This window comes from Phoxinus phoxinus (genome assembly GCF_949152265.1).
Source record: "Phoxinus phoxinus genome assembly, chromosome: 6".
Classification (NCBI taxonomy): Eukaryota; Metazoa; Chordata; class Actinopteri; order Cypriniformes; family Leuciscidae; genus Phoxinus; species Phoxinus phoxinus.
In genome coordinates, this window is record NC_136881.1 from 8628988 (window position 1) to 8642359 (window position 13372).

The 13372-nt window shown below is 35.7% G+C and overlaps 1 protein-coding gene across 3 annotated transcripts in view; it reads right to left on the reverse strand.

Annotated features, from left to right (window-relative positions):
* Nucleotides 1–13372, reverse strand: part of sdk1b (sidekick cell adhesion molecule 1b) — a gene marked incomplete at its 5' end in the record, with an annotated part of 213756 nt that overhangs the window by 86193 nt on the left and 114191 nt on the right. For 2 of the 3 annotated variants that reach the window (XM_079615866.1, XM_079615868.1), the window contains 2 exons: nt 1224–1335; nt 5858–5884. In XM_079615866.1, the coding sequence (XP_079471992.1) occupies nt 1224–1335; nt 5858–5884 (139 nt within the window). The remainder of the gene's footprint in view (nt 1–1223; nt 1336–5857; nt 5885–13372) is intronic. The other variant, XM_079615867.1, reaches the window with a different exon arrangement.

Consider the following 13372-nt stretch of genomic DNA (forward strand, 5'->3'; position numbering starts at 1 on the left):
CACAGTTAGTTATGTGTTAAATATAATGGTCAAAAAATGTGTGTGACCCCTGATTAACAGGTGGGCTAGGCCTCAAACAACAAATTTGAATGTTTCCAGCCAACTTTTGTGGGTTTTGTATAAGGTACAACGGGCTAAAGGCGCACCAAGGTAAAAGACGCATTTGACTTTATGGTCTTTTAAAACAGTAGATGGCACAAAAATTCAGCTCAGTACTTTTCTGAACAACCGCTTTTTTAATCAAATATACAATAAAAAAGTAATATTGTGAAATATAATTATTGTTCAAAGTAACTGTTTTTTTATATCTTATAAAATGTAATTTACTTCAGCGATGCAAGGCTGCTTCAAATTGAGAAAAAAGTGACAGCAAAAATGTATAATGTTTCAAATATTTCTATTTAATTTAAATGTTGAATAAAATAATTGTTGTACTAAAGAATCACCAAAGAATCCTGAGAAATGTGTCATGGCTTCTAAAGAATTATTAAACAGCACAACTGTTTTCAACATTCATCATAATAAGAAATGATTCTTGAACATCAAATTTCAAGAATTTCTGAACATTTCTGAAGGATCATGTGACACTGAAGACTGGAGTAATAATGCTGAATATATGATGCAGAAATAAATTAAATTTTGAATTATATTAAAATAGAAACATTTGTTTTCAACTGTAATAATATTTCACAATGTTACAGTTTTACTGTATTTTTGATCAAATAAATGCAGCCTTGGTGAGGAGAAGAAACTAGAAAAAAATACAACCTTTTGCTAGTGTACTCAAATATTAACAAAATTCACTATTAGAATATATACACATTTAAAATTGACAGTCTCTTTCAGGAAAACCAATAACAAATATTGATGACTCATTCTGCATTACACAATATTTTGATCAATCAAATGCTCTCTAGAATAAGAACCACCTTCAACCAACATGTAAGTGTTAGTGTAAGGCTATAGGCTCATTTAAAAAAAAGAGATTATTAATATATGAAATTAACACCCAAATTTCAACAGGAAATGTGCCCACACAGGAAAGAAACCTGCAGAGTTTTGGCTTCATTAAGTTGAAACAAATGCATAACAGACTCAAAGTCATCAAGTTGTATTGTAAAAAATGTGAAATGACAGATACAATCACAATTTTGACTGATGTAAATGACATCACCACTGTGATGGATAATAAAAAAACAATATAACAATGACAAACATCCCACCTCGCATTAGCGACGCACTCAAAAGTAGCCTCACCCGCCCCGGCAACCACTGATGTGTTCTTAGGTGCAATCACTATCACCGGGGCAACCAATTCAGCAGGGGCAATAACGTCTGCGATGGAGAAAGGGAAAAGAATGGTAAAAGAGAGAGAGAGGGCTGATTATTGGCACAATCAATCAGGTTAATAGACTGAGCATCATGGGGGAGATAAGGTTTTGTGATGAGGTGCTACGTTTTTTTCCTTTCTTTCTCTCTTCTTTTTATCCTCTCTCTGAATCAATTCGTTCTTTGAAAAATAATACATGCAGAGGAAAGTCAAATGACTATCCATGGCTGACAGATGATAGAGGAGGGAAAGAATGAGCGGGAGATGGAGAAAGAGGTGAGTGGCAAAAATGACATGTGATTGCGTCGTTAAAGGAATAGTTCACCCAAAAATGAAAATTATGTCATTTACTCGTCCTCATGTCATTCCGTGCAATTACTATGAATGGGAACTGGAGCTTTCAATCGCAAAAAAAAAGAGTTGCACATATGACTCATGTGATGCTTTTCAGAAAATTATTCTATATGAGTCATACATACAGTGTATTCCGTGGCACATTCATGAGAGATCTCGTGATCTTTGAGTAATAAAGTAAAAATAAAGTTTAGAGAACCAATCTGAATTCATGCATGAATCGGTTCTTGAGATCAAGTCACTGATCCGGCCGTATCGGTTAAATGGAGGAAGAGATTAATTATGAACCTACATTTTGGTTTGGTTGCAGCATGGCTTAATGAGACTTTGAATATAGTGTTTGAGTCACAGTTTTATACTTTTATTCTATAGTCATATGGTGTATTCCTTGGCACATTCATGAGAGAACTTGTGATGGTTGAATCATAAGTTAATTGTTCTGTTAAGATTTTGAACATTCTGTTGACTATAAGTAACTTTGCAAATACATGTCATATTTGCAATATGATGTTAGACAACAGTAACAATGTTAGACAACCGAATGTGTTAAAGGGACCATCAAAATAAAGTGAAACCGATTTTTTTCTTTCTGTTGGTTCGGTTCACAGAACCAATTTGAATTCATGCATGAATCGGTTCTTGAGTTCAACTCACTGACTCAGTGATTCGTTCACATCGACTAAATGGAGGAGGAGATTATTTATGAACTTACATTTTGGTCTGGTTTCTCACGGCGTCATGAGACTTGGAATATAGCATTTGAGCCATACAGTTGTATACTTTTAAAAGCAGCATAAAATAGTTATTTATACAAGTCATACATTGTATTCCTTGGCACGGGCATGAGAGAACTCATGATGTTTGATTCATAAGCAAATTGTTCTATTAAGATCTTTTCAGTGAATCAGTTGATCCAGTTCACAAGAACCTGAATTCATTCATGAATCAGTTCTTTAAGTTCAACTCATTGACTTAATGGAAAAGATTATCTATACACTTATATTTGGGCTTTTTCTCACTTAAAGCTACGACATGGCTTTATAAGAATTAAAATATATAGTGTATGAGTCATTCAGTTTTATACTTTGTATGACACTTTTATGGTACTTTTGTACTTGCTTTTTAAGGTTTGAAAACTCCAGTCTCCATTCATTGTAATTTGATCTTCAAATGTGAAGAATCTTCAAAAGATGGAATGAGTAAATAATGACAGACTTTTCCTTTTATACAAATGATTCCTTTAAGACTCAACGAGAAAGGTGAGAACATGCACCTCAGATGAAAACCAGCCTACCATGATAGATAAACTCACACACACACACACACACACACACACACACACACACACACACACACACACACACACACACACACACACACACACACACACACACACACACACACACACACACACACACACACACACACACACACACACACACACACACACACACAGCTTTGATCTGATCTTTGATCAGTGACTGGAAAGGTGTAATGCATTCTCACATCCTCCAAACACAGCAGTGATAGATGCTCTAACTTTTGTAATCTCAGTAGGAATGTATGCAATTTATGCATTCATCTCACTGTACCTCATCATTCAAAAAAGATGACAAACAAACCACAAAAAAAAAAAACCTAGCAGAAATCTGCAAGCAGAAAATGAAATACAGAAGATTGGAGCGAGCGAATGGAATTGAACAGGAAAAGTCAATAAGAAGAGAAACAAGATATATATGAGTGCTACTTCTGAAAAGTCTAAAAGCGAATGCTATTTCAGAATCGTAGTTGTGTATGTGCACTCTAAATGCAGCCTGTGTGTGTTAAACTATGGAACCTTAGGTTTGGATCTTATTACTTTGCATGAAACCTGATTTGCATAGACTGGCACATTCTAAATTTATATACAGTACCAAGAACTCAAAGCCAAACATTGATGCATATGGTGTTAAATAGTTTCCAATTTTGTACTACTGATGTATGCAGAATATCAGTTCTAGAGTGATTTACACATCCTATGTTGGTCCTGGAACAACAATTCTTTCAAACAATCACTGCGATTTAAGGTAGGGATGCACTGATATTAAAATTCGGCCTAAATGTAATCATTAATTTAAAAATAAATAAAAATATATAATTGTTTTATGTTATCCATCTATCTATCTATCTATCTATCTATCTATCTATCTATCTATCTATCTATCTATCTATCTATCTATCTATCTATCTATCTATCTATCTACAGTATCTATCTATCTGGCCACATGGATTTTGGCTGTATTTATTTAAATAAATAATAATTTCAATAAATAAATAAACAAAAATTAACTAATTAACCTATTACCTAATTATATGTACAAATAACCTAATTATTTGAATTATTATGTATTGTTTATTATTTATTTAAGATTTTTATTTATTTATTTATGCAAAATCTGATTTATTTTTATAAATGAATTACTTCAAATATGTTAAAATGAATAAGGTCAAATAAATGAATACATAATGCATAAATTATTAATTAACCTATTACCTAATTATATGTACAAATAACCTAATTATTTGAATTATTATGTATTGTTTATTATTTATTTTTTATGATTTTCTATTTATATATGCAAAATCTGATTTATTTTTGTATAAATGAATTACTTCAAATATGTTAAAATTAATAAGGTCAAATAAATTAATACATAATCCATAAATTAATTAATAAAATAAAAATTCTTAAAATTGTATATATATATATATATGATGGATGGAGGGATGGATGGATGGATGGATGGATGGATGGATGGATGGATAGTTAGTGAGTCCACTGAGTGTCCTCTGATTTTAGGGGTTGAGTTAGGGCGATGATCAATTGATAGGAACATTGTTCCAGAACAAACAACCGTACTTGTCTAAATCACACTGTGTGAATTGCAATATCATGCTGGATGGCAAACAATTAACATAAATACATTAAACAAGATCCACCCGAAATAAAGAATCACACTCTAGCTCACATCCCTCACCACTGCTGACAGAATAATTCTGCGAGTCTATCTATTCTCATATTGTGCTTGAGGAAGTGCTGATTATAGCTGCGTGTTATTTTTCAGACTGAGCTCAGAAGTACAGTAGCCTGAAGAACGCCGCGAATGAAAAGGAAGACTTGCACTAAGGGGAAAAGACAGTGTCGTGCTTCTGAGGTAACGTTGCTGTCAGCCGCTTATACAGCCTCATGCACTTTAAGTCAGAATGGTGTTTGACACGGTGTTGACACGGCGCTGTCTTCCACGGGTTGGTTTTCATCAGGCGCAGAGATTAGTCGCCTTGAGCATATCGAGATGGTTGTAAAACAATGTAGAGCACAGCTACAGCGTCCACACACGAGGACAGGGGTCATTCAGAGAGATCGGATGTAATAATCTTAATCCAGTGTCTGTCTACATGAGTAGTGAGTGAGATTACGACATGTGGAGATATTAAATTTGTCTCTCAGGAGAATCCATTATCTTAAGCCTCTAACAAATCCATCTAAACACACAGTACAAGAGAGATTACACACACACAGAGGAAGACAGCATGGGTGAGAGCAGACAGGAAAGGGAAAGCCAGGAAATTATTTTTTCTCAGGATTCTCAACTCTGATTGGTCGATGCACAAATTAACCAGGGTGAAACTATATATCATGCTGTGTGTGTGTGTGTGTGTGTGTGTGTGTGGGGGGGGGGGTGTTTAAGATTTAGCATTTCTTATTTTGCAGGGCTACTTTTAAGTCCCGCAGAACCATTTCAAATTATCAGGCAATAATTATTTATACATGTTATTTTGTACTAATATGTATTACACAGAATGCATGATAACAGGGTAAGAAAAACGAGAGATTAAACGATAAACTATGGTTAAGTTTGGAAATAAATACATGCATACTGCATGTAACACGTTTTATTACTTCTCATCGTTGTTCTGCTCAAAATGATTCCGAACTGCCAACTCGTCTTCTGGGCAATCAGAAAGGGAAATGCCAAGAGGACGAATGTTCACTTCATAATTCAAAATCTCAAAGCAGATGATCATCTGATGCCATCAGAGCATGGAGACAGGAGAAGAGGAGATGTGAACGAGAATGAAAGAGAGAGGACGGGTGAAGATTACAAGCTTTAAGAGTTCATTAGAGTGTCTTACCAAGGGAACCACGATTCCTCTTGTTTACTGCTCATCGGGTCACAGAGAGCAGAGAAAGAAAGAATAAAGAAATCAGAAAAAAAAAACATTCCTCTCGCCAAAATCATCTCATATATCCTCAAACTTTAAGCCCAAAACAACATCAGCTCCACTGTTTTTGGCCCCTCCGTCACACCTACGACATGTAATTATGGGGATTCGCTGACCCTTGACCTGCCCTTAATGGAAGAGCCACAGTAGCCGCGTTTCCATTACCCTTCAAATTGCGCAAATTGAAATTGCGAATTGAAAATACGCTCAATGGAAACACGTCAATTTCGCAAAAACTCTCGTTTATCGCAAAAAAGTTTTTACGCTCGCATGAGGAGGTTTTTCAGCCAATTCGAAAAAGGAGTATTTCGCAAAACTGCAATGGAAACAGTTTTTGCGCATTTACAGTCACCTGACTTAGAAGACGCGGTGTGTTTGGGGTCCGTGTACGCAAATAATAATAATTATCATCATTATAACATTTACTAGGCTACATATTTAGATGAGGCTTTTATCCAAAAAAGGAACAAAGCAATTCGTCAAATGTCATTCATAATACGGGTTAGACAATAATAATACAGAGCTGAGATTATCACAAATAAACACAATATTTTGACGCATATCTAAGGGTATGTGTGGAGTGTGGAGCGCGCACTACATGGCACGGAGGCGCGGGCGTGAACACTTGCATTTTCCTATTAACAGTGAAACAACTTAATATAGCCTACTCTATAATTTCTGGTCATACAGAAAATAATAATACATTATTTGTAACTAGTTTTATTTGTGTAAACAATAACAAGAAAATGTTGTGCTTTTGTAAAATAAAATAAAACAATCAGGCGCGTTTTCATGATCTCCCTGAACTGGAGCGCGAGAACTGAAACAAAATATAGCCTATGTAGGCTAAAGCTTGAAATGACCACTTTAAAACGAACAAATTCGAATCGAAAGCTATACATTTTGTTCTGATTAAGTAATCCGTATGAAAGGTGCATTTCTCTCTAAAAGCGCATCTGCTTAACAGCGGAGATGTTTTTAGCCGAGTTAGAAAACAATAGTTTAATAATATTAATGGCTCTTCTTATTCAGCACTGCGGGAAAATGTCAATTCCAGGTTCTAATTTGGCCTTAGAAAACCAGTAAAATCAACATGTTTTCCATATTAATTTGTGAATATTTTACATGTTTAATAAAGGGGAAAAAAGTCATTAAACAAACATCTGAAAATTCGTCGATATTTACTTTTTTGCGCAGCAGTTGGTGTAGCAAGTTTAAATTAAAATTGTGGTGTTCAACTTTGCGTTTTAAAAAGACAACCGTTTATTTTTCGTTTTTCCAATTACGGGTTTAAAAAGGAAAAAACGAATGGACACAAAAGCAGCCTACATGGATCGTTTGGAATAGGAGACAGAGTTCTTTATTAAATTCATAAAAGAAACAATAATTAGCCTATAGGAATACTGGATTCTAAACTTCAAAGAAATGCCACAATCAAAACCTCAGAGCAGAAATGAGGGTGAAACACCTAGAAACTCCTTATATTTCGTTTGGAATATAAGGGTCTTTCCCTGCCATTAATGCTTGGATAACACGTACGTCTCCTTCCATTAATAATAATAATGTCTAATGCGGTGGCTGTGAAATTATATAAACCAACGTCCGCTGCCGTGATTTTTGGAATGACTTATCGCGAGAGAAAAAAGGACGTTTTAGTCGCATAACATCGGTTAATGGAAACGCCGTCATTTCGCAATAGTTTTTTATCGATATTTAGATAATAGCGCAAAACATTTGCGCAAATCTGTAATGGAAACGCGGCTACTTATAAGCTTCCTGCTTTCACTTTAACCAACAAAATGAGCTGCAGAATGTACAAAGAGTAAACACTCGTAGATAAACCAAAAAATGCATTTTGATCAGAATTGCAGAGAAATTAGTTTCAAGATTCATCAAATGTAAATATATGTATTTATTTTGTGAAAGTTTCAGATAGCAAAAATATTTTTCCTACAATTTTATTTCTCAATAAAATGAGTGTGGGTGGATTAGCTCAGATAATTTGAAACGTGATGAGAAATATGACAGTTATGTTCATATTGAGAGAGAGAGAGAGAGAGAGAGAGAGAGAGAGAGAGAGAGAGAGAGAGAGAGAGAGAGAGAGAGAGAGAGAGAGAGAGAGAGAGAGAGAGAGAGAGAGAGAGAGAGATTTTTCAGAATCATACTGCAGGCCTAAATGCAAAATAGCATTAACAGTTAACTTTTCCCCCACCATTGCCAGAATTTCCCGCAATCCATGTTTTCCCTGTTATACGGTATTAAACATTTTCTGAAAAAAGTACAAAATCTCTGGATCCAAAAACAAGCAAAGAAGCAGAAACAAGCGATAGAAGCATTGCTTATGCACACGCTAATGCGATCATCAAACATTTAAAAGCATATAAATCAAAACTGCCTAACGTTACCGAATAATATATGACCCTGATAACAAAACCAGTCATAAGTCGCACTGGTATATTTGTGGCAATAGCCAACAGTACCTTGTATGGGTCAAAATTATGGATGCCAAAAATCATTAGGATATTAAGTAAAGACCATGTTCCATGAAGATATTTAGTAAATTTCCTACCATAAATATATACAAAATATATATTTTTGTGAGTGAATGCAGCACAATCGCGAACATAAACGGACAACTTTAAAAGGCGAGTTTCTCAATGTTTAGATTTTTTTGCACTTCATATTATGTATAAATCTCAATTAAAAAATGTTTTACCCATGTGACTTGTTTTGTGGTCCAGGGTCACATATGTCAAACTCACAAAGAGGTATAGGACTGTAAAAGATTTAGTGATGGACGTGATCTATTTTTTTTGATCATGTTCCTGAATCTGATCCGACCACGGTCTTTGACAAAAATGCTTCCTTTAATTATTTATTTATTTTAAAGCAGAGGCTCTGTTCTTTATGAAAGCTTGTTTCCATCACAGTGATATAAACTTGCAATTGCTAGAAAAAGTCATAATTGCGTGATATAAACTACAGTAGCAATTGCGAGTTATAAAGTCAAAGTTGTGAGATGTAAACTCGCAATTGTGAGATAAAAAGTCGCAATTATCTTTTAAAATGTTTTATTTTGTGGCAGAAACATGCTTCCATAATTCTTTCTATAAGAGCATAAGAACATATATTGTAAGTTCAGATACAGAACATTCAAAATATTCTGGGGGCCATGAAAGTTTTGTGAACATTATCAAAAATGCTGGCACTGGCTGGCAACTATTCAAAAAAAAAAAACACAGGTGGGAAAAGAGTTAAGGTAATGTCTTTCCCGCTCTCTGTCTCTGTTGCTTTCTTTCTCACACCACAAACTCAGCAAATGCTGCGCTTTAATTGGTTATATATTAGACGGGTGTCGTAGGAGAAGTCACACTGTGAGAATGTGACCCAAAATATATGGCACTGCCAAAACGCTAGAAATAGCAAGTGACACAGTACACATTATAAAATAATAAACGTTCCAAACTAAACAAACTGTGCTACATTGTTGTCACACGACCTCATTACATGAATCTTTAATCTAGTTTTGTATAGAAATATCTTAACAGTGAGCTCTGGCCTGGTTAGAAGAACACATGCTTTGACAAAATGTGTGTTTTCCAATCCCATCCCTTGCAGTAAAACAAGTGTCTTGCTCAAGGTCACCACAGTAATTAGGAAGACATTGGAATGATCCTGGTTCCGATTCTGACTGCACTTAACGATTCGGGATCCTTCATGATTCTTTTAGTACGTCTGAGGCAGGGTTATTATAGGTAACTAGGGGCCATTTCCACTACACCGTTTTCACCTAAAAACTGAAAACATTTCATGCATTTTGGCCGTGCACAACTGCGTTTTGCCGGCGTGAAATGCAAGTTTTTAAAAACCGGATACCGTTATCGTCTCTATGTTAACAACAAAACACGAATTTGTGAAACCGGTGGCGTCATGCGTATTACATGTACATGTAGGTGTGTAATGTTTCTTTACAAAGTGTCATCGCCAACTACTGGCCTGGCAGCATATTACAGCATTTTTAGTTGTAAACTGAAACAAAAATTAATAAAACTACATAGACTTTTTTTAAAATTAAAAATAAATAATAATAAATAATAAAAATGACAAAAACAAACAAAATTGCTACAACTTAACATTTAAAATGAAACAATTCGTATTTAAATTAGACCAATCAACCTTTTTATGTAACTGACTTATTGAAAAAATTATGACCCCTCTTGAAGAAAAAAAAAAGATGACTAACTTGTTTGCTTGTCTGAGGAAATCATATGGGTTAGAAACTCCCCAAATGTATATGTTGAGAGAATTTTCATTTTTGGGGGGCAAAGTTTTCTTTTATGACAACAAAGCATGTATATTGTTTACAAAAATTGTTCTGAAAAAGAAAGAATGCAGCCGTTTAGTCACAATACAAGATTAAAAACTGCGAATGATCATTCGTTAACACTGTAAATGGGTTCTCTGCATTGGAAGAAATTATTCCCAGCAGTCTGCTGTTTTATACTGCACATTTTTGTCAAATGTATGCGATCATACAAAATGCATAAAAATGTGCACATTGTGATTGCACACACACACACACACACACACACACACACACACACACACACACACACACACACACACACACACTCAATTTCTGCACTCCAATTGGTTATTCATTGGACGGGTGTCGTAGGAGGAATGTGAACCAAAATCTATAACATTGCCAGATAAGATTCATCCCAAAGACAATTTATCAGCCAGTTATGTGGTCCAAGACAACAGATTTTGCCTTAAGATGAAATAAATCTTACACAACTTGCAAATTTTGTCTTAGGCAACAAAATAGTGTGGAAAATAAAACTCGGCTTTAAGCAAAAGTTTGCTCTCATTAATGCACAGAAGAAACAGCTGAGATATTAAAGAAATCTCATTTGTGATCTTTCTCTCGCTCCTTCTCCTACCCATATTCTCCTGAAAACTTTACAAACACGAACAAGGGTGAAGCACAAAGTGAGAGATGAAGTTTCAGGGAAGAAGATGGTGTGCCGGGGCAAATGAAGAGCAGAGGAGAGAGAAGAAAGGACACGAGAAACAGCGGATGAAAGGAAAAGAACAGGATAAGCATGAGGGAGGAAGTGAGAATGAGAGACAAGTCATGAAAGATTTAAATCATCAGGAACTGACAGAGGAACACCAGCAGCATCAGATACATGAGAGAGAGAGAGAGAGAGAGAGAGAGAGAGAGAGACAGAGAGAGAGAGAGAGAGAGAGAGAGGGGGGGGGGGGAATGGATAATTCAAACACAACCCCATGTTCATGCATGAGCAGAAGCCACACACATACGACTACATATAATATTTGGATTGGAGGCGCATGTTATTCTGATCATCTGTCACTCTTAATATCTGGATCTGTGATTGAACAGGAGAAGATAAAACGCCATGAAATAAACAGATGAACCCCTCTTCTTCTCTCAATGTGCATTCCTTCCTCTGTCAAAGAACTCAAATATCACCTCATGAATATCTAAATGAATTTGGAGCAGCAAGAGTAAACATGTTTATCTCTTCCTTCATAATGGAAGGGTTAAAACATCCATGTCTGATTGTACTTGCAGTCTTTGATTTGGATTGCACTTAAAGGGATAGTTTGCCCAAAATGTTTGAAAAATTCCATAATTTTCTCACCCTAATGCCGTTCCAGACCTGTATGGCTTGCTTTCTTCCTGGACCTCAAAAGAAAATATTTTGGCGAGGAAAAAAAAATGCCTTTGTGTTTTTGGTACATGCAATGAAAGTTGTATGGACCCCAACAATCTTCAAACGATCTTCTTTTGCGGTCAACAGAAGACACAAAGTCATACAGGTTACAGACAAAGTCATACATTCACAGACATGCTGCTGTGAGCAAGTAAGACGTGCTGCTTCTGCGCATGTAACATACATGAATTACTTCGTAGCAGATCTATACAGGTGGAGCTGGGGAAGGAGGAGGGTCTCTGGAAGCGCGCTGCAAACTGCAACACTACTAGTATTTGAATCTTGAGCCGCAGCTCATTGGCTGCTTATGACACAGCAACCAATCAGCTGTGCCATGTAGATAATGATGTGATCGCTCCCAAATGAGTTAAAGACCTATCAGCCTTCGCCATCAAGAGTTTCATGCCAGAAATATGTAATTATTCAGTAAGAATGCATACAATTAATCAAAAGTGACAGTAAAGACATGTATAATGTTATAAAAAAATCTATTTATTAATAAATGCTGTTTTAAATTTTCTAATCATCAAACAATCCTGAAAAAAATGCCACGATTTCTACAAAAATATTAAGCAGCACTGTTTTCAACATTGATAATAATAAGAAATGTTTCATGAGATCATGTGCAACTATATTTAAATAGAAAACAGTTATTTTTACAAAATAAGGTTTCACAAGATTACTGTTTTTACTGTATAAATAAAAGCAGCCTTGGTATGCATAAGAGACTACATTAAAAAATCTTACTGACCGACCCCAAACGACAAGCATTCAGTTTCCTTTCCAGATCTTTAACCACTAGGCTAAGGCTACACCATTAGGGACAAAAAACCTGGTGGGATCACACTAATACATTCCTCACAACTTCGTCTGAAACAATCTTTGAAATCACACATCTATAGCACTTTTCAGCAGTCATGATGTACAGTTTTCTGTTCGATTGACAGCGGTATTGAAAGAGAATGACGCTGAGATTGTGCTGTGAATGAAGCATGTAAGACAGAGATAAAGCGAGTGGAAACAGGACAAAACAGAAATTACAAAGGGATCTCTATCCTTTCTCCTTTGCACACCAGCACCTATTGACCCTCTCCAGCTCCAGTGTCAATCACCTTAATGAACAAGAAAGCGAGGTAAAAAGAGGCCAAGTGAGAAAGAGAGGGATGTCCACTCCATAGGTGTAATTCCCTGCAATTTTTCCCACTTACCCTCACCAGACAAAATAGCAGAGCTGCCTCTTGCTTTTGTCAGGTAATTCACACACTTAGAGTCAATCCAGTTTATTCTTCCAGTCCGTAGCAGGCAAGGGTGAGGAAAATAAGTCCAAAAGCCAGAGACTTATTTTTGCAGTCTTCCTGGTGTCTGGATGAATTCATAAGAGCTGGATTTCACCATTTCCCTTGAGAATGCTAACAGACTTAGCTATTAATATACTTTCAGGGCTCATTTTAATCGAACGTATCTTCCATTTCTGCCGGCAGAGATCTTTTGATCATGCCAAGAATGCAGGAGGAACGCCGGTTAATTAAGAAGTACGACCCAAAAGAACTTCACAGATCACCTTTGAACACTGTCAGTGAATGGCAAATTGCTCGATCAGGAAAAACTTGAAACACCTTCACCTAGAAGTTTCGGTCCTTTCGGTATAGTTCAATTTGAGTCTAGAATAAAAAAAAGGATG